The sequence below is a fragment of the Papio anubis genome, chromosome 4 (assembly GCF_008728515.1).
Source record: "Papio anubis isolate 15944 chromosome 4, Panubis1.0, whole genome shotgun sequence".
Lineage (NCBI taxonomy): Eukaryota > Metazoa > Chordata > Mammalia > Primates > Cercopithecidae > Papio > Papio anubis.
Genome location: NC_044979.1, coordinates 93,430,274 through 93,452,469, shown reverse-complemented (window position 1 = coordinate 93,452,469; position 22,196 = coordinate 93,430,274). Strand labels below are relative to the sequence as shown.

Genomic DNA, 22,196 nt, shown 5'->3' with positions numbered 1-22,196 from the left:
GAATGATAGTCCTGCCTTTCTGCTAAAGGAGTAAGTTAGTTACTGAAACTGGTGTTTGCTTCTAGGATTCTCTAGCCTTTGCGTTTTGGTTTAGAGGCGAAAAGCCTAGAAGGGGACCCTGGGCAGTCAGTGCTGTCCTAGTTCTTTGCTCAACTCTCCCCAGACTGTGTGGCCTGTTGGGCGACCCTATGCCTGAAGCGGGTGGAATGAAAGAAAGATAGCAGATCAATAGCTGGGACTCCCAGCTATTGAAATTCCATGTGGCAGTTCCAAAGGTTTGCATTTACCAAGAAGGATGTATCACCAAGATGACAGATTGGGGTGGTGGGGGAGGGTAGCAAGGTGAGGAATGTCATACTTGAGCCAAGTTACTTAAAATCGACCTCAGTTTATTCATATGTGAAATGGGGATAATTGCTACATTCTGAGGTGTAAATAAGATGGATTATGTAAAACGTTTAAAACAGTATTTGACACTCTAGTATGAAAATTTAAAACTCAACAAATATTGTTCTTTGGGTATATATGTGACTATATGGGCATATACACATACCTTTTTAAATATCGAGAAATTCACACAATATAAAATCATTTTATTTTTAAACTTTTACTTGTTTATCATCATCATCATCATCATCATTATTGGAGACAGAGTCTCACTGTGTCACCCAGGATGGAGTGCAGTGGCGTAATCATAGCTTACTGTATCCTCCTAACTCTGGGTTCAAGCATTCCTGCCACCTCAACCTCCAGAGTAGCTGGGAGTACAGGCACTCACCACCACACCTGTCTTAATTATTTTTATTTTTGTAGAGATGAGGTCTTCCTGTGTTGCCCAGGCTGGTCTCAAACTCTTGGCCTCCAGTGATCCCTTGCTTCAAGTGATAACTTGACCTCCCAAAGCGCAGGGATTACGGGCGTGAGCCACCATGCCTAGCCTCTAATATCCTATTTTTATTTAAGGGGCTTGAGCGTCTATGAATTTTGGTATCCAAGGTAGGGGGTTGCTGAAACCAATCCCTCACAGATACTGAGGGATGACTGTTTATATGTACTACGTTTTGTTTTATCCAGTCATTAGTCAGAGGATGCTTGGGATGCTTTCACCTTTCAATTATTGGCTATTGTGAATAATGCTCCTGTGAACATGGGTGTAGAAATACTTCTTTGAGTCCCTGTGTTCAGTTCTTTTGAATATATACTTGGTTAGTTCATTTGTGTTGCTGTAAAGGAATACCTGAGGCTGGGTAATTTATAAAGAAAATAGGTTTATTTGGCTCACGGTTCCTCAGGCTGTACAAGCATGGCTCCAGCATCTGCTCAGTTTCTAGTGAGGCCCGGAAAGCATTTACTCATGGTGAAAGGCAAAGGGGAGTGGGCATGTCACATGGCATGAGAGGGAGCAAGAGAGAAAAGGAAGTTCCAGGCTCTTTGAAAACAACCAGATCTCATGTGAGCTCACAGAGCAATAACTCACTTGTTACCTCAAGGATGGCACCAAGCCATTCATGAAGGGTCTGCCCCCATGACCTTAACATCTCCCACCTGGCCCCACCCCCAACACTGGGGATCACATTTCAGCATGAGATTTGAAGACACAATGTTCAAACCATATCAATACCCAGAAGTGGAATTGATGGATCATATGGTAGTTCTATTTTTAATTTTTTTTTTTTGAGGAACTGCTATACTGTTTTTCATAGCAGCTGCACCATTTTATCCAGCAATGTGTGAGGGTTTTGATTTTTCCACATCCAAGTCAACACTCATTATTTTCCTTTTATTTTTCTTTTTATTATGTCCCTTGAGTCATAATATTTTCCTTCTTTTTAAAAAAATTATAGCCATTCTAATGGAGGTGAAGTGGTATCTCCTTGAGGTTTTGATTTACATTTCTCTAATGGCTAATGGTGCAGAGCGTCTTTTCATGTGACACACATACTTCTAAAAACACCTGGAGAAACCCCACCAAACCAACAGTGGTTTCTTCTAGGGGTCGGGGGAAGTCCCTGTTTTGAAAGCAGGTGGTTCAAAAACCACCTAACGTTGAACTATTTTGAATGTTTTTATGAGTATTTCTGTGAGTAAAATGTAGCACACGTTAATGCTGGCTAATACCTTCTTCTGACTGAGATGTATAGAAGTATAGTATTTAGTACTTGGAACATAAGCTAGGGATATACGGGAGTTAATAAAGCTCTTAACCGGCCAACAGACAGATTTGATTTTCCGGTGCAAGTGATGGCCAAGTAAGGATTGAACTGGTTTCCATCTGTGTATTTATATTTTATTTAAATTGGGTAGGGAAATGAGGCAACTTACTAGACCAAGTGATTAAGAGTTTGGGCTCTGGAGTCTGTGAGCTGGAGTTTGAATCATTTCTCCAGCATTTATCTGTCCAGGTTCTGACACTGTGAACTTTTCTGTGCTGCAGTTTACCCATCTATAACATGGAATAATGTTGTGTCATGGGATTGTGTGGATTTGAGTTAAAGTAGATAAAGCATTTGGGACAATGCTGCTGCCAGAAAGCACTCAAATGTTAGCAGCCCTGATTCATGACTGAATGAAGGCTGGTGTGGTTGGAGAGAAGAGAATGGCCTTAAAGGATGAGTGGGACACAGGGCCTTCAGGGCACTTGTTAGGGATCTCTTAGAGTCTGTAGTAGGGTGTGACTTGTTCATCTCAGCTTTTAAAATCAGTCTAGTTCCGTATTATTCTAAGTGAAGTAACTCAGGAATGGAAAACCAAATGTCACATGCTCTCATTCATAAGTGGGAGCTGGGCTATGAGGATGCGAAGGCATAAGAATAATACAGTGGACTTTGGGTACTTGGGGGAAAGGGTGGGAGGAGGGTGAGGTATAAGAGTACACATTGGGTACAGTGTACACTGCCTGCGTGATGGGTGCACCAGAATCTCAGAAATCACCACTAAAGAACTTATTTATGTAGGCCGGGCACAGTGGCTCACACCTGTAATCCCCAGCACTTTTGGAGGCCAAGGCAGGTAGATCACGAGGTCAGGAGTTCGAGAGCAGCCTGGCCAACGTAGTGAAACCCTGTCTGTACTAAAAATACAAAAATTGGCCTGGGGTGGTGGCACATACCTGCAGTCCCAGCTACTCGGGAGGCTGAGGCAGGAGAATTGCTTGAACCCGGGTGGTGGAGGTTGTGGTGAGCCGAGACCATGCCATCACACTCCAGCCTGGGTGACAGAGTGAGACTCCGTCTCAAAAAAGAAAAAGAAGAAAAAAAGAACTTATTCTTGTAACCAAATACCACCCATTCCCCAAAAACCTATTGAAATAAAAAATAAATTTAAAATAAAAATAAAATCAGTCTAGTTCAGCACTGCCCAAGAGAAACATAATGTAAGCCCCTTAAGCTGTGGATTCAGTTTTTCCACTGTGACTTCAGAGGTCAGTGTGACCGGATTGTAACTTGGACTGTTCTCTCTTGGAGGCTCTGATCACATGACTCCTAGGAGTCCTGAAGCATCATCTCCTCCCCATGTTAGAGGATCTAACTTGTGAGCATTGAAGGTGGCTAGAAAGTTGAGAGGCTTTGCTAGAAAGTTGGTATGATGAAGGCTGAGCTTCCCTTTGGGGTTTTCAATGATAAAGGGGATATGCAGCATGGTTTAGGATCTTATTAATGGTCTGGTCTGTGGTGCTGGCTTTCTCAACTTGACAGTCATTTTCGAAGCAGTGTGAGGAATGGTTTGAGTGTTATCCAAGTAATTACGATGCTAACATTTTAGAGAAATATACATTAAGGTGGATATTTCTTTATTTTGTTTTGGAATTATATATCAATATTTAACTGGAAATGATTATTTGAAACCTGCAATACAGATTGTTCTTCATTTTGTAATATAGCCATTTCTCATAGATAGATGTAAAAGAACAGTTCCTGAGATGAACTTACCGATAACAGATAAGTAGTTCCTGTTTCTATAAAATATGCTTAGCTGTTTGAAGGATGTTCCCTTCATCTCCATATCCCTAGCTCTAAGGGTGATTCTGTGGAGATTTTTTGTCTCTTGTTGCAGTGAGTGGTAGTCAAGGTGACTCCTTTCTAGAAACCCCTCCCCAGTGACTGAGATTGGCTTTGGTGTTTGGAAGGGGGTGTGTGTGTGTGTGTGTGTGTGTGTTGGCAAGGTGTGGGCAAGTGAGCATTAACTATCCCGCTTTGCATTTTATTAATACTTTAATCTCACTGCGATTTTTGTAATGCTTGTTCCACTTCTACATCTTTTGTATAAATTCCTGATGAATACCCGTTTGCTTATATTATTATGGACTTTTAAAGAAACCTAGAACTGGCTGGGCACGGTGACTCATGCCTGTAATTCCAGCATTTTGGGAGGCCAAGGTGGGCAGATCACTTGAGGTCAGGAGTTTGAGACCAGCCTGGCCAATATGGCAAAACTCTGTCTCTACTAAAAATACAAAAAATTAGCTGGGCGCAGTGGCACATGCCTGTAATCCCAGCTTCTCGGGAGGCCAAGGTGGGAGAATGGCTTGAGCCCAGGAAGTGGAGGTTGCAGTGAGCTGAGATCATGCCACTGCACACCAGCCTGGATGACAGAGCGAGACTCTCTTCTAAGAAAGAAAAAGAAACCTAGAACTAGCTTCCTTTGCCCTGTAAAACATAAAAATGTGACTCCTTTTTAATCTTTTATTGTTCATCACTGATCCTGAGCACTGGGTTCAAAGGTAAGACATGGTCCCTTGCCTCATGAGGTTTATGGGATCGTGCAGCTCTGTTTTAGAGCCACAATGAAGGAGTAACCCATTTCCAGAGAGATTTTCAGGATATAGATTGGTGCGCAGACTATAATGCCCGACATTGTTGTTCCATCTTCTGAAATACATAAGGCAAATGTAACATAGTCAAATAAAAAAGATTTGGAATCTAAGATCGTATGTATTATAAATTCCCTGCCAGCTTAAGCATGGAAGTCAATGTGACTCTGAAAAATATATTACTGTGACATACCTGACAATCACATCACTGTGGTTAATAATCACTAGCAGGAAAATAAAGATCAGGAAAGAGATTATAAAGTGACATTGCTTTGATTTCCAATAACGGGCATTAGGGAGATGACGAGAGAGGCACTTTACCCAGTTTTGAGGGTGTTACTGGTGCATAGGTGTGGGAAGTACATTGAATATATGGAAGAGAGAAGTAGTACCAGGTAACTGACAACCTCTTATGCCATGTTGAAGTTTGGACAAGTTATAATGGCAGTTCGAAACCACAGAAGGGTAGTAACTGCTGGCAGGAGGATATAGTCATAGAGTGTTAGGCTACAGGCAAGCATACTAATCAGACTCGATTCAGATAGCCCAGGAGTGATGGGACTTGAGCAGTGGGTATAAAGACTAAGCAGTCAGCAGAAGGCTTACCTGCAGAACATAAATTATCTACCTCACGCCCATAGTGGTACCAGCTAAATACAGCCAGTTTTGTGAGGGAGGTGGGGATATAACTGGTGTGTGGCTGAGGAAATCTGATCACATTGCAGGTCAAAGACAGTTTTTTAAACTGTCTTTGTTGCAGTGATCTCTGTATGTGTCAGTAAACTAGGCTACTAGATTGAAGAGAGGCATGAAGAAACTTGTCATGATGGTGATCGTTTCATTAGTGTATACATAATGTCAAAGTGAATCAAATTTCATGCAGTTTATCCTGTATTTCAATGATACTGTTACTGAACGAAACTGGTTCTGTTTGTCCTTGTGCAGTGGAAAGCCAAACACCAAAGCATAGGTTCTTTTGTAAAGAGAAAAGTTCGTGGTAAGACTGTCAAGCAAGGAGACGGTCAGGCTCAAATCTGTCACCCTCAGGTGGGGGCTGGGACATACTTTATAGACAGAGGTTAATGAGGTATGATCTGATTGAATCTTACAGTGATCTGATGCCAGGAGGTGTGATCTGACTGGATCATACCAGGAGGTGATACCAGGACTCAATCTGATTGGATCATGGATCATGTCATGTGGTGTCCACTTCTTAATTTGGTCCTGTCTCGGTCCAGGCACTTAGGTTCTGCTTGTGGTTGCATGCGTGATTCATCTGGACAGGCTCAGGTTACAGAACTTGCAAGCTGGGGATCCATGGCAACTGAAGAACAAATCACCATTTTGTCACACAAAGTTGAACCAGACTAGGCTGGTTCTGTTTATGATTCTTGGCCAAAAGGCCAAGAAGCGATCAATAATACTTCAAAGTTTAAAATGCAAAACTAGGCCATTACCTGGTAAAGTTGCTCTTAGTATTTTTTAAACAGCTTTATTGAGATATAATTCACATACTATGCAATTCACCATTTAAAGTGTACAATTCAATTAATTTTTTGGTTTTTTTTTGTTTTTTTTTTAGGGTTTTTTTTTCTTTCTTTCTTTCTTTTTCTTTTGAGATGGAGTTTTGCTCTTGTGGCCCAGACTGGAGTGCAATGGTGTGATCTCAGCTCACCACAACCTCTGCCTCCCGGATTCAAGTGATTCTCCTCCTCAGTGTCCTGAGTAGCTGGGATTACAGGCATGCGTGATCACGCCCGGCTAATTTTGTAGTTTTAGTAGGTTTGGGGTTTCTCCATGTTGGTCAGGCTGGTCTCAAAGTCCTGACCTTAAGTGATCCGCCCTCTGGGGCCTCCCAAAGTGCTGGGATTACAGATGTGAGCCACTATCCTGGCTTAGTATGTTAGTAGATAATGTGCAACCATCACCACAATTTTAGGACATTTTCATCACCTCAAAAATAAACATTTATCGCCCTCCACTTTCACTTTCCTCAGCTCATAGAAACCACTAATCTACTTTCTGTCTATAGTAGAGTTCCCTATTCTGAACATTTCATACAAATGAAATCATATAATAAGTAGTTTTGTGTGACTGTCTTTTTCACTTAGCATAATGCCTTCTTTTCTTTCTTTTTTTTTTAAATTTAAAACCACTATACTAACAAGGTAACATAATACTTTCAAGGTCTGTCTATGTTGCAGTATGTATAAGTACCTCCCTTTTATGGTTGAATAATATTCCATTGTACAAATATACCACATTTTGTTTCCATTCATCTGTCAGTAAGCATTCATTCAGGTGGTTTCTACTTCAGACTATTATGAGTGATCTTAATTTTGTACTACTACATTCAGGAAGTGATAATCTTTGCATTTTTCATGGGATTCTTTCTGTACTGTTTATACATTTGGATGAACTTTTTTTTTTTTTTTAATAGATGGAGTCTGTTGCCCAGGCTGCGTGCGGTGGTGCAATCTCAGCTCACTGCAACCTCCGCCTCCCAGGTTCAAGGATTCTTCTGCCTCAGCCTCCCAAGTACCTGGGAATACAGGTGCATGCCACCATGCCCAGCTAATTTTTGTATATTTAGTAGAGATGGGGTTTCACCATGTTGGCCAGGCTGGTCTCAAACTCCTGACCTCAAGTGATCCACCCACCTCAGCCACCCAAAGTGCTAGGATTATGGGTGTGAGCCACTGCACCCAGCTGTGGATGAACTTTTTTTTTAAAAAGGCTGAACATTTGAGGCTTTCACGTCCTAAATACATAATAGGGGGGAATTCAAGAACGACATTTTCTATGAGGGTTTACTTTGCATTTATACCCCTCCTCCCTCCCCTGTCACTGGAATTTAAACTTACCTACGCATAGAGAAATGTTTCCTTTCTGGTTTAAGATTTTATTTAGGTATGGGAACTTGTGAAAGTGTTGGAAATATACAGTGGAAGCCTTTTTGGTTTTTTTCGTGTTTTTTTGGTTTGTTTTTGTTTTTTGTTTTTTGTTTTTGCCTTTAAGACTGTTTAAAAGAAATATTTGGTTGACATAGAAGGATTAGTGGTACTGAGAGGGGACAAGAATCTAGGAGACAAAAACAGGCACATAAATAGTTTATGTGACAGGTAACAGGAACACTGTCTTCCTGTTTAATGCAGAATTAAGCAAAATGCGGCCAGGCACGGTGGCTCACACCTGTAATCCCAGCACTTTAGGAGGCTGAGGCAGACAGATCACTTGAGCTCAGGAGTTCAGGACTAGCCTGGCCAACGTGGCAAAACTTTGTCTCTACTATAATACAAAAAGTAGCCAGGCGTGGTGGCACATGCATGTAATCCCAGCTACTCAGGAGGCTGAGGCACAAGAATGGCTTGAGCCTGGGAGGCGGAGGTTGCAGTGAGCCAAGATCATGTCACTGCACTCCACTGAGACTCTGTCTTTAAAAAAAAAAATGAAAAAAAAAAAGGCAAAATGTCAGAACTTATCAAGTGTAACTTGTATTTATTCTTTGATAGTTGAGGGGGCTGGAGTGGCATGATACCATTTGGTAGCCCTTGACATAAAAGAGCATATTCAGATAATGGCCTGCCTTAAGATTGATGGGGTTACTATAGTACAGTTCAAGTCGTTTTGGGGGTTGGAAATCCTTTTGAGATTTGGGAATCTTATTAGGCTATTGACAGCCCTCTCCCTATTCTGTTGTCATTACTTCCAAACCTTGTACATGAAACTTTGAGTAAGACATCAGAGATCCACTGAAATCCATCTATGGGGTGTATGTAAAATCTCCTAAGTTGTGTTAAATTTTTTCACAGCTAGGTACCAAGATTGAATCTGCACCTATTTCTTCTAAGGATTAGAAGGCTTTTTGTTTGTGTTTTTTTTTTTTGTTTTAAAGTCATGCTTGTTAAAGTTTTATTTACAGACAATAAAATTTACCATTTTAAAAAAGTGCACAGGATTGTAGTTTCTAGTTACCTTTCTAAAGACTTTATATGGCCGGGTGTGGTGGCTCACACCTGTAATCCCATCACTTTGGGGGCCGAGGCAGGTGGATCACTTGAGGTCAGGAGTTCAAGACCAGCCTGGGCAACATGATGAAACCCTGTCTCTACTGAAAATACAAAAATTAGCTGGGTGTGGTGTCTTGTGCCTGTAATCCCAGTTACTTGGGAGGCTGAGACAGGAGAATCACTTGAACCTGGGAGGCGGAGGTTGCAGTGAGCCAAGATTGTACCATTGCACTCCAGCCTGGGTGATACAGTAAGGCTGTAAAAAAAAAAAAAAAAAAAAAAGACTTTACCTACACAGAAGTTGACGTTGACAACCAATAGCATTTATCTGTTCTTAGGAATAGAATGTTTAACTATACAAGCAATTTTGTTTTGAATATATGCAGTGAAAATTTTAATGTGTATTTCTTCTCGTGTGTGTGTGTGTGTGTGTGTGTGTGGTTTTATAACTTTAACATATTTGATGATCAGTGGCTAGTTCTCATCCGCATTGACTGACTATAGATTTTTGAAAGTGGTAATAGGTACACAGGTAATCAAAATATAGAGCTCGTTTGGCAAATCTTCATTTTCATTACATTTCCTGGACAGCTGCTCACATATTATCGTATAGGACATTCCTTATTCCTTTGGTCCAGACAACTTTGTTGAGCCTCGTGTCTGCGAACACGTGTCTCCTTCTTAGCAAATTTCCAGATCTCTTTGAACGCCCAGGGGCAGTCTTTTTTTTTTTTTTTTTTTTTTTGAGACGGAGTCTCGCTCTGTCCCCCTGGCTGGAGTGCAGTGGCGCGATCTCGGCTCACTGCAAGCTCCGCGTCCCAGGATCATGCCATTCTCCTGCCTCAGCCTCCTGAGTAGCTGGGACTACAGGTGCCCGCCACCGTGCCCCGTTAATTTTTTTGTATTTTTAGTAGAGATGGGATTTCACCGTGTTAGCCAGGATGGTCTTGATCTCCTGACTTTGTGATCCACCTGCCTCGGCCTCCCAAAGTGCTGGGATTACAGGCGTGAGCCACCGTGCCCGGCCAGGGGCAGTCTTCTTGAAGCACACTCTGTGGATACCCTTGTGAATGCTGATGATGTGTTCTCAGGTCATCAACTTGTTGGTGACAGAGCAGCCCTTCTCACAACCCTTCTTTGTAGAAGCCATTCTACCAGGCCTAACTTGGAAAGGAAGTGCATGAAAGGATTGTCCCTTGATTTTTTAAGTTAAAAAGTTTACCTGTATCATTTATATGATTATATGATACAGGTTGTATACATATATATAAATATAAATGTATGTATATATAATTGTGTGTGTATATAAATATTTATCACTTTGGCACTGTAGCTTTTGAAGAATATTTGTTGCCTTGGCATTATTGTAGGTTTAGTCGGTATTGTTTATAGATCACAGGTTTAACTTTTGTAGTGTTATCTCTAAGAGTAATAAAAGTTAAGGTGGCATAAGGTAATCTGTGTGGAGACTAATATACTTAATTACTGAACAAATTGCTTTTCAGAAGAATTAAGAAGGATGTTTAATTAAACAAATTGGCAACTACCTCCTACTCCCTAAACCCCTCCTCTACCCCTACCTCCATCCAAGTTGCTATAAAGCTGTACTATTAGTGTGGCTTTCATTTAAAAACTAAATTTTATTTTGAGACAGAGTCTTGCTCTGTTGCCCAGGCTGGAGTGCAGTGGTGCAATCTCAGTTCATTGCAACCTCCACCTCCCAGGTTCAAGCAATTCTCTTGCCTCAGCCTCCTGAGTAGCTGGGAATACAGGCATGCGCCACCACGCCTGGCTAATTTTTGTATTTTTAGTGGGGATGGGGTTTCACTATGTTGGCCAGGCTGGTCTCAAACTCCTAACCTCTAGTGATCCACCTGCCTTGGCTTGGGAGCCAAAGTGCTGGATTACAGCCATGAGCCACTGTGTCTGGCCCTAAAAGCTAAATTTTAAATGACATATTAAACTGGCAACTACCCCCTACTCCCTGAACCCCTCTGCTACCCCTGCCTCCATCCAAGTTGCTATAAAGCTCTACTATTATTTAAAAACTAAATTTTGATGATAGACATACTTTTCCTCCTGCCTTCATTATTGAAGGTGGAATGAATTTGTTAGAATTCTGACTTAAGTATGAAGTAAAACATTTTTTGTATTGAAAAAAATTCATTTTTGTTTAGAAAATTAGGGTTGCCCCCTCCCCCCGCCTTTTTTTTTTTTTTTTTTTTTTTTTTTTTAAGTGCAGTCTTGCTCTGTTTCCCAGGCTGGAATGCAATGGTGTGGTCTCAGCTCACTGCAAGCTCCGCCTCCCAGGTTCAAGTAATTCTCCTGCCTCAGCCTCCTGAGTAGCTGGTATTACAGGCACCTGCCACCAAGCCCAGCTAATTTTTTGTGTTTTCTTCTTTCTTTCTTTCTTTTTTTTTTTTTTTTTTAAAGACAGAGTCTTGCTCTGTCACCCACGCTGAAGTGCAGTGGCACGATCTCAGCCCACTGCAACCTCTGCCTCCTGGGTTCAAGCCGTTCTCCTACCTCAGCCTCCTGAGTAGCTGGGACTACAAGTGCATACCACCATGCCCAACGAATTTTTGTATTTTTAGTAGAGACAGGGCTTCACCATGTTGGCCAGGCTGCTCTCAAAATCCTGACCTCGTGATCTGCCCACCTCGGCCTCCCAAAGTGCTGGGATTGCAGATGTGAGCCACCGTGCCCTGCCACTATTTTTGTATTGTTAATAGAGACGAGGTTTTGCCATGTTGGCCAGGCTGGTCTCGAACTCCTGACCTCAGGTGATCCACCCACCTCGGCTTCCCAAAGTGCTGGGATTACAGGCATGAGCCACTGTGCCCGGCCATCCTTGTTTTTAATTTAAGGAATTATGTGTTGTATATTTTCTCTTTGAATGGCAGCGTGAGAGATTTCTTAATTTTTGGCCTTTATGATCAACATCATATGGCAAATTCACCTATAAAACAGACAAGCACTTTTACAGAGTACCCTTCCTATAAGATATACCAGGATTTCCTCCTCTGAAGTATTCACTTCACTCATGAAATATTTGAATGTCTTTTTGTGATTAACAGTAGCTGTAATCAGAGACAAAGATTAATGTGCTCCTGTGTGTATACCTCATGCAAAAGAAATTTACCAAATAAAAATTCAGTTTACCTCATGCAAAGGAAATTTACCAAATAAAAATAAATGAAAGGGCATTTCACTCATAAATAGGTATTAACCTTATTTAAAAGAAAAACCAGGCCAGGCGCTGGGTCACGCCTGTAATCTCAGCACTTGGGGAGGCCCAGCTGGGACGATCTCTTGAATCTGGGAGTTTGAGACCAGTCTGGGCAGCATAGTGAGACCCCCATCTCTACGAAAAACTTAAAAATTAGCCAGGTGTGGTGGCATGCACCTGTAGTGCTGGCTACTCAGAAAGCTGGTGTGGGAGGATTGCTTGAGCCCAGTGGTTGAGGATACAGTGAGCTATGGTCGTGCCACTGCCCTCCAGCATAGGTGACAGTGAGACCCTGACCCAAAACTAAAAACAAAAGCTCACCCCAGACAAACCGTGTTATATGTTTCAAACTGGAAACAGTAGACAAAAGCCTAAAATATACCACCTAAGATAAAACTTCGTTTAGAAGAAATTGCTTAAGTTTAGTAGTAAATTATCATAAAAATTTGTTTTCTAATGGTTTACTGTTTCCTGGCGCCTGAAAAACATTTTCAAGGAACAGCCTTTTTAACTTTGCAGTTAGGCTAGGGCTAACATCTGTAATCACAGCACTTTGGGAGGCCAAGGCAGGAGGATTCCTTGAGCTCAGGAGTTTGAGACCAGCCTGGGCAACATAGTGAGACCTCATCTCTACAAAAAAATTTAAAAATTAGCTCAGGGTGGCGCTGTGCACCTGTAGTGCCCGCTGCTTGGATGGCTGAGGTGAGAAGATCACTTAAACTCAGAAGGTTGATGCTGCAGTGAGCTGTGATCATGTCACTGCACTCCAGCCTGGGTGACATAGCAAGACCCTGTCTCATACATACTTATACATACATACATACATAAGAAAATTTGTAGCTAAATTGATGAGTAAGTAGTTTGCTATTATTTACAGAAGCTTACTTTGTTTTGCTATAGCTCTTAGAAGCTAAGGACACCTGAATTTGGTTTATATTGACGAGACATACATCTGCAGTTGATATTACAATAAACGTAGAGTTACTGTTTTAACAGCCTCTCCATTTGGATAACATGCGTACTCTAATAATACAGCTACAGGAAAGATGGTGAAAACATAGATAACTTCAGATTGTACATTTTCCAACCCTGTGTAGACTAAGAAATGTTCGCTTCATTTCATACTTTTGCTGTCTATGTATTTATGTTGGGCTTTAAATTCGACTCCAGGTAGAGTATGCACTGTGCTGTCTTCATTTTGCTAGCCTGCCTTGAGCAATCTGTTCTGTAAAAACCATTAGAGCTGTAAAGGAAGTCATTTGGAAAAGAACATATTATAGATAAAACTTTAGTTTTTTTCTCTTTTTATTTTATTTTTTAGAGATGGGGTCTCACTATGTTGACCAGGCTGGTCTCGAACTCCTGGCCTCAAGCAATGCTCCCATCTTGGCCTCCCAAAGTGCTAGGATTACAGGTGCGAGCCACCACCCCCCGTTAAACTTTAGTTTTTAACTTGGTCCCTTATCTAGTGACTTTGTATACAAGTAGAAAGTATGATGATGTGTTTGTGTATGTGTGAGAAATATATGCTCCTTCTTCAGCCTCAGGAACCAGGCGGCTGTGACTTTGCATACTTTGCTGAGCCGGTGTTACTTCTTGGTTAGCCCTAGGAAATGAGATTAATGTCAGGGATCTAGGAGAGGGCAGAAGAGACAAGTCTGAGTGTGGTATTTGTGGTATCCATCCCTTAGTTCGGCAGTCCAAAGCCCCAGATAATTTTTTGGCTCTTTTCCATCACAATTACTTAGTGATTTTAAGACATATTCCTGCCCTTGATAATAACTTGGGAAACTCAAAATTTTTAATTTTCTCTCCCCCTCCTGATAGGTGCTGGATAGTTTACTAGTCCAGTATGGAGTGGTGGAGAGCTGTGAGCAAGGTACATGTCTTCTGAATTGCTTTCAAATTTGTAAAAGGAAGGAAGTAGAAATAAAACTAACTTTTATTTTCTTTGTTTTTCTCTTCCTCTAGTGAACACTGACTCGGAAACTGCAGTTGTAAATGTAACCTATTCCAGTAAGGACCAAGCTAGACAGTAAGCAGCTTGAAACTTTTAATCTTTATATAATAACTAAGTTAAGTACAGTAACATATTTTGTGGATTTCTCAATTGATAAGGGCTGGTGGGTGGCAGAGAGAAGCTTTATTTTACAAAGTTTGACCCTGTAATCGTACCTTTCTTTTTAAGTTTGAATGTCTAATAAGAATCTACATTGGTTAAAGTTGTATTACATTTTCAATATATCTTTAATGCCAATAATAGAGTGGTCTAGTATGAAACTAAATCACACCCTATTTGCAGAAACTCTGGGCCTTGGTATTGTTGCCAAATAACGTAAAGTCTCTCCCCCTCTCCCAGTCTTGTATGACACATATATTATTGCTATTTTATCTAAAGCTGGTAAGTTGGATCATGTGTTAAACAACAGTGTTAAATGTTAAGTCTTCTTACTCACTGATTACCTGATTACTATTGTCATTTAGGAGCGTGCAGACGTTGGATCAGTGTAATTTGCTCTTAGATTTATGGGAAAAAATATATTCCAGTGCAGTAAACAGGCAGTACTTTACAGATCAAACAGTCTCCCCTAGGAAAAGATAATTCTATAGGCTTGAAATGATCTAATAAACTGAGCACTAGAGAGAGAAATGGGGGTCCCACAAATTTATGGCCTTTAACAGATCTGCTCAGAATATGAACATGAAAGAATGGCATACAAAGTGCTCAGTAGCACAGCACTGGGTGTTAGGTGACTATGGAAGCCTGAACTACCTCCAGATACCATACTGGCAGGAGCAGGCTGACTGTCCTCTGTGTCAGACAGGTGAAAGAAAAGACCACACTGGCTGACTCTGAGCCCTGAAGGGGAAAGGTAAAATGAGCTGCAAGAGTAGGACCTCAGCTAGGTTACTAAAGGCAGTACTCACTTGGGAGGGACTACAAAAAGAAAGATAAGACTGAGAAGAAGATGGAAATGTGTATAAGGTAAATGGAACTTTATTTGTAAAATCAATAACACTCACATGGTTCAAAATATAAAAGATTTGAAGATGCACATAGTACAAATCTTCCTCCTAGTATTACTCCCCAACTACCTCATCTCTTGGGAGATAACCATGTGGAAAACAAATGCTACATGTATCTATTCCTGCTTTTACACAAATGATACCATAGCATTTGAATGTTTTGTGTATATAAATATATTTTTTATAGTTACATAGTACTTGGTTGTACAGATATGGCATGACTTTGATTAATCTCAGTTTGGATATTTAGGTTGTTTCCAGTCTCTTGCAGTTATGAACAATATCGTAGTGAATCTCTTTTTGCGTGTCATGTGTATGCAAGCATGTATCTGTATGATAAATTCCCAGAAGTAGAACTGCACTTTAAATTTTGTTGTAGAGCTTGAGCTAGTTTAAATTCTCATCAGCGTTGTGGGGGTGTCCGTTTCTCCAATTCTCCCCAACACAGGACTTTATCACACTTTCCCAATCTAGTATGTGAAAGTGATATATCATGTTAATTTTCACTTTTCCCATAAGTGAGAGTGGAGGCTTTTAATATGTTTAAACACATTCTGTTATTTCTTCTGTTTGTATCCTTTGTTCATTTAAAATTTTTTGGCAATTTGCATAAGGTCTCAGACATTATGGAAATTGTGGTATGAGTCATAAAACAAATTGATTTTTCTTTCTCTTCTTTTTTTGACTAATTTTGTTCTTCAGTTGTATCATGTAAGAAGACCAGGAAAATTTTACCTTTTATACCCTCAGTAGAATGAGGGATAAAAGTGAGGGCAGTGAGAAAGTAGAGGCTCCATAGTGTTTTAATTTTTATTTATTTTGAGGCTGGGTTATGAGACTGGCAATTTTTTTTATTTTTTTATTGTATTTTTTGTAGACATGGGGTTTCACCATGTTGCCCAGGCTGGTCTTGAACTCCTGGGCTCAAGTGATCTGCCCACCTTAGCCTCCTAAAGTGCTGGGATTACAGGCGTGAGCCGCTGCACCTGGCCATGTTTTACTTTACAAAGATTTATATTGAATACTTGGTAGAGCCAAGTCCCTGTTGGAAAATACGAGATAATGTGATAAACCCAAGGATATTTGGAGATTGTCAGAGGCCTGTTGTTGTGGCCTTATTTGAAAACTTAAATTAGCTAAGGGGAAACAAAATGCTTATTTAACAGTTAATTAGTTGAATGGGAGAACATAAGTTGGAGACATAAGCTATATAGCTTTGAAGAGGCATAAGATTTTGGTAAGGATAAAGTAATTGATATTTAGCCTTCCTTCTTTGAAAACAGACAAACAGAGCATTAAGACTGCAAGCACAGGAAAGGTAGACTGGCCAGTCAAGGCAGAATTATTGCTGAAAAGAATCCTAACCACGACAGCAAACTGAACGTAGATACCCTGGTATTCTCAAAATCTTTAGCGTGGTTGTTAAGAGATAGGTAGGCTTCTGTTGATCCCAAGGAGGAAGGAAAAGTCTGTTAGGAATTGTGTAATTAGTAATTAGGTAACTTAAATAAATTAGGCATTTCGATTAGGGAAGTAGTCTTCGTATCCTTTGTTCTAATATTCAGTCAGTTAACACCTATTAAATACTAAATACTGACCAAAAGTCGCCAATAAGAATATTTGGAGAGGGACTGCCTAATTTTAGTTCCTGCCAGTCAAGTGGCCTTATAGGAATATTGTTCTCATTCCCTCTGCAAGAATTCAAAGATGGAGAGAATTAGAAAGCAATGAGGTATTTAAAAAGTTAACGATCTAAGGAGTGGAAAACTCAGTTTTGTGTTACAGTGTTACAAAAATTGTTATTAGAGTTTTCTAATAAGCTTTGAAAAGGGATATGGAATATATTTTCATTCTGTGAGGAGAATTAATTTTATTTGAGAGGCATTGGTTGTAGTAGAGAAGTGTGAACTCCAAAGTCAGGTAGCCCGGACTTAGTAACCTCGACTTCTGAGTTTCAGTTTTCTCAGCTACAAAGTGAAGATTAAAGAGAAACAAATATTTCTGCATATATGCATGTATTTATAGTTTAACCCACTGGTTTGGGCTGCTTGGAGCAGTTTGAAGTGGCTTGAGCTTGGGAAAGTCTGGTCCTTCCAGGACTGACTTTGAGGACTTCCAGTGAACCCTGTAGGCCTGCTCCATGGGCTCCAAACATGACAGCCTGGTGTCATTTCTCCATGCCTTCTTTGGCAGGCCACCCAAAGCTCAATCTTTAGGTAAAAGGGCTATTTTGATAATTCTCAGTTTTCTCTTTGTAACAACTGTTGCTTGGAAGGCTATGTGACCTTGATGTACTTGTGAAGTGAACTTGGAGGTTGAGTTCAATTCCAGAGCCCAGTTTCTTGGAATAGACTCTGTGCCACCACTGTTCTAGCTGACGTTGGTCAAGTTAATCTGTCATGGTTCAGCCCCATTTCTGAAATGGGAATAACTATAGTCTTTAGCTAATGAGGCTACTGAGAAAACTAAGATAATGCCTCCAAAACATGTTTCATAATACCTATAAGGTAAGGTAGTCAGAGCTCAAAAGTTAGCAGCTATTAAGTATTTTTCCAACATGTTTGATTGCTGCTGCTGCCCCCCTGTTATTGTTTGGTATACTTCATTTCCAGTGATGGCTGGTCACTGACGCTGAGGAGCCAGGGACCTAGTTTTAACGTGATTGTAGCTGCCTGTTACTTAAAGCTCTGTGAATGTCATTTAAGAGGAGTCCTCAAATATGGCTGTCTTTAAGACAGAATTTAACATGGAAATTCCTGCCACCTTGTGGCTAAAATAAATCAAAGGTTAATAGCACACATATTCTAGAAAATATTAATACGTGTGTTCATTTTAGGCTTAAGTCTTGAATTATTAAAATAAAAATTTGACAAGTTTAAATTTCAAATTCGTTAGTTTCATTAAAAATGGAAGTATGTGTTTAGTGAATGCACCTTTTCTTGCTCCTCAGAGCAAGAGAGGCTCACCTTTTTCCTTCCCTCTTCCAGAGATGTTGAGATAAGACAGTCAAGGACAGACATTACTCATGAGAGGATTTGTCATGTGTGACAAACAAATAACCCCCTAGAAAATGTGTAGACATTGAGTTCTTATACTTTCTTTTGTTTGGGGTTATTCTGATGTTTTTGTTTTTTTTTGTTTTTTTTTTTTTTGAGATGGAGTCTCGCGCTGTCGCCCAGGCTGGAATGCAGTGGCCGGATCTCAGCTCACTGCAAGCTCCGCCTCCCGGGTTCACGCCATTCTCCGGCCTCAGCCTCCCGAGTAGCTGGGACTACAGGCGCTGCCACCTCGCCCGGCTATTTTTTGTATTTCTTAGTAGAGACGGGGTTTCACCGTGTTAGCCAGGATGGTCTCGATCTCCTGACCTCGTGATCCGCCCATCTCGGCCTCCCAAAGTGCTGGGATTACAGGCTTGAGCCACCGCGCCCGGCCTATTCTGATGTTTTTGTTAGGGAATAGGAATGTTTATTCATACTTTTTAAGACTATCATTCTGAGGCAGGAGAATTGCTTGAACCTGGGAGGCGGACGTTGCAGTGAGCTGAGATCACGCCATTGCACTCCAGCCTGGGCGACAAGAGCAAAACTCCATCTCGAAAGAAGAAAAAAGAGAAAAAAAAAAAACAAAAAAAAGAAACTATCATTGCAGTTCCTTTGTATGACTGTATAAGGTAAATGTGGTTATGGTTAGAAGTGTTTGAAGCAACTTGGCCAGTGGCTAACGGTAAGAAAATTCCCATTTAAACTTTGACAATTGTGTAAATAAAAGACTTATTTTCAAAAAAGAAATAAAGCAGCGAGACAAAGGGATTTTTTGCCATTCAGGGATAACCACTATTAAATTTGCCATAGTTTTGTAGACTTTGTCCCATGCATTGTAACTTTCAGAATTACAAAGAATCATTCTGCAGAGTTTTGTGTGTTTTTCATTCAGTGTATTTATACTGATTCTAATCTCTGCATAGTGTTGGATCCTCACCACAGTTTACCTATCCCATCTTCTGTTGTGCATCATCTAGGGCATTTGCCCATACCGTTTCGTTTTGTTTTTAGAACCAATTTAGTCATGAAGCCCTACATTTGGGCTTCGTCCATATTCATTAAAGTACATCCTTAAAATCATATTACCCAGGCTTTCAGTAATGATTGCTGAATTGTGTCAACCCCTTATTCTTGGTACAAGGAGATCATTGAATTTATGACTTTTCAATAATGGGTTAAACCTCATTTTTTGAGGACCCTGTATTATATACAGGGTGACATCTGGGAATAAAAGAGGTTTTTAGACATGGAATTTTATTTATTTTATTTTATTATCTTTTGAGACAGATTCTCATTCTGTTACCCAGGCAGACTTGGGAGTGCAGTAGCACAATCATGGCTCAATGTAGCCTCAACCTCCTGGGCTCAAGCAGTCCTCCCACCACAGCCTCCCAAGTAGCTGGGACTACAGGCATGTGCCACTACACCCACCTAACTTTTTTTTTTTTTTTTTTTAAGAGACGGGGTCTCACTATGTTGCCCAAGCTGATCTCAAACTGCTAGGCTCAAGTGATCCTCCCTCCTTGGCCTCCCAGAGTGCTAGAATTAGAGGTGTGAGCTCCTGCATCCAGCCAGGCATGAAATTTGAGAGCTGAAAGGGACCATGAATCTGATCTTTTAGTTTTATTAGGGAGATGGTTAATGCCAAACAGGAAAATGACCTTTGGAGGATAACGTGGTTACTTAATGTTCAAGCCTGGACTAGAATTCTGGTCTCTAGTCCGTATTCTTTTTTCACTATTCAGATCTGTATGTGTGGACTCTTGGGTACGTTTAACTTGTCTGGGTCTCATTTCTTCTCCTTTTTTCTTTCTCTTTCTCCCTCCTCCTCAAGTTGAACTACTTATTGTCTCTATTGAGGCCCATTCAGCTCTAAATTGTGGTCTACCCCAATGAACAATTTTTTTTTGTGGGGGGGGGGGGAGACAAAGTCTCGTTCCATCACCTAGGCTGGAGTGCAGTGGGGCAGTCTTGGCTCACTGCAACCTCCACCTCCCAGATTCAAGCAATTCTTATGCCTCTGCCTCCCAAGTAGCTGGAATTACAGGCTCACGCCACCATGCCTGGCTAATTTTTGTACTTTAAGTAGAGACAGAGTTCTACCATATTGTCCAAGTTGGTCTTGAGCTCCTGACCTCAAGTGATACACCCACCTTGGTCTCCTGAAGTGTTGGGATTACAGGCATGAGCCACTGCACCTCACCCCAGTAAACTTCTTATCAATACGATTAAATTCTACCAACTGGCAAAATTGCTCAGATCTTCTCAGCAACCCTTAAAATAGCACCAAGAGCAGAGAGTCAAGTAATCACAGGATCCTGGCCAGGCGCTGTGGCTCACGCCTGTAATCCAAGCACTTTGGGAGGCAGAGGCAGGTGGATCACTTGAGGTCAGAAGTTCGAGACCAACCTGACCAATATGGTGAAACCCCGTCTCTAGTTAAAAAAAAAAAAAAAATTAGCTGGGTGTGGTGGTAGACACATGTAATCCCAGCTACTTGGGAGGAGGAAGAAGGAGAATTGCTCAAACCAAGGAGGCTGAGGTTGTAGCAGTGAGCCGAGATCGCGTCATTGCACTCCAGCCTGGGCAAAAGAGTGAGAGTCCGTCTCCAAAAAAACAAAAAAACAAAAACAAAAAAAACCCTGAATACATGTGTGTCAAATAATTATGACAGTTCATCTCATGTCTTGCATTTACGGTGGGTTTGGTGAAAATACTAAAAATTTTTTCCCCATGAACTCGGCAGATCACCATATGACATAGCTGAATAATAAACTTTGTGCCCAGAAAGGTTCTAGTAGTTGACTTAAATTCAGTAATTTAGGAGCTGCAGTCATGAGAAAGCCACCATTCTGCAGTTAGGTTCCTCCTGTACCTTTTCAGTTGTGTCTGAGTGTGGATGGAGCACTGTGATTTGAGGGTCAGGAACTCTGCTTAGATGGCAGTTAGATAGTAAGATTTACTCAATAGTGGCTGTCTGCACTCTGCCTGGAACAGCCTTAGTTTTTAGCCATTGGGGCCCAGAAGGTACACTGGGGACTAGAGCCCCACCTGACCTCTTCAGTGAGAGAATCTTTTCTTTTCCCCACAAGGAAAAATCTTTTTAAAGCTGCACAATAAAAATTAGAAGGCCGGGCGCGGTGGCTCACGCCTGTAATCCCAGCACTTTGGGAGGCCGAGGCAGGCGGATCACGAGGTCACGAGATCGAGACCATCCTGGCTAACACAGTGAAACCCCATCTCTACTAAAAATACAAAAAAATTAGCCGGGTGAGGTGGCGGGCGCCTGTAGTCCCAGCTACTCGGGAGGCTGAGGCAGGAGAATGGCGTGAACCCGGGAGGCGGAGCTTGCAGTGAGCCGAGATCGCGCCACTGCACTCCAGCCTGGGCAACAGAGCAAGACTCCGTCTCAAAAAAAAAAAAAAATTAGACGTTAGTTTTTGCCAAGTTATAAAGTTGTTTCTTGTGATACATGTGACTATTTAGATGGTTCTAGAATATAGAAGCATCTGGTAACTGACGTGTATACCTTGGTTTTACCCCAGGGAGAATGATATCTATCTGTATATGTCTATCTCAGTCAAGAAGAAAGTTATCTACCATTTTTGTAACATTAATGACTTAATTTACTAGTCAAAATATACTTATTCTCTTCTGAAGCTGGCAATACGCCATTTATAAGGAAAAAGGCTAGACTACCTTTTATGCCTAGATGTAATTGATGCCTTCAGTGGGTTCAGGTTTCCTGATTTTTTTTGAAAGAACCTTCAATGATCTGTTTATTCCCGGCTTTAAAAACATTTAAGGCCGGGTGTGGTGGCTCACACCTGTAATCCCAGCACTTTGGGAGGCCGAGGTGGGTGGATCACCTAAGGTCGAGAGTTCGAGACCAGCCTGGCCAACACAACAAAACTCATCTCTACCAAAAATACAAAAATTAGCTGGGAGTGGTGGCATGTGCCTGTAATCCCAGGTACTCAGGAGGCCGAGGCAGGAGAATTGCTTGAACCCAGGAGGTGGAGGTTGCAGTGAGCCAAGATCACACCACTGCACTCCAGCCTGGGCAACAAGAACAAAAG

General features: G+C 41.1%; 1 protein-coding gene across 2 annotated transcripts in view; it reads left to right on the top strand.

The window, feature by feature from the left end:
- Positions 1-22,196, top strand: part of IGF2BP3 (insulin like growth factor 2 mRNA binding protein 3) — a 154,347-nt gene that overhangs the window by 93,872 nt on the left and 38,279 nt on the right. For both annotated transcript variants that reach the window (XM_021935955.2, XM_031665320.1), the window contains 2 exons: positions 13,877-13,928; positions 14,021-14,084. In XM_021935955.2, the coding sequence (XP_021791647.1) occupies positions 13,877-13,928; positions 14,021-14,084 (116 nt within the window). The remainder of the gene's footprint in view (positions 1-13,876; positions 13,929-14,020; positions 14,085-22,196) is intronic.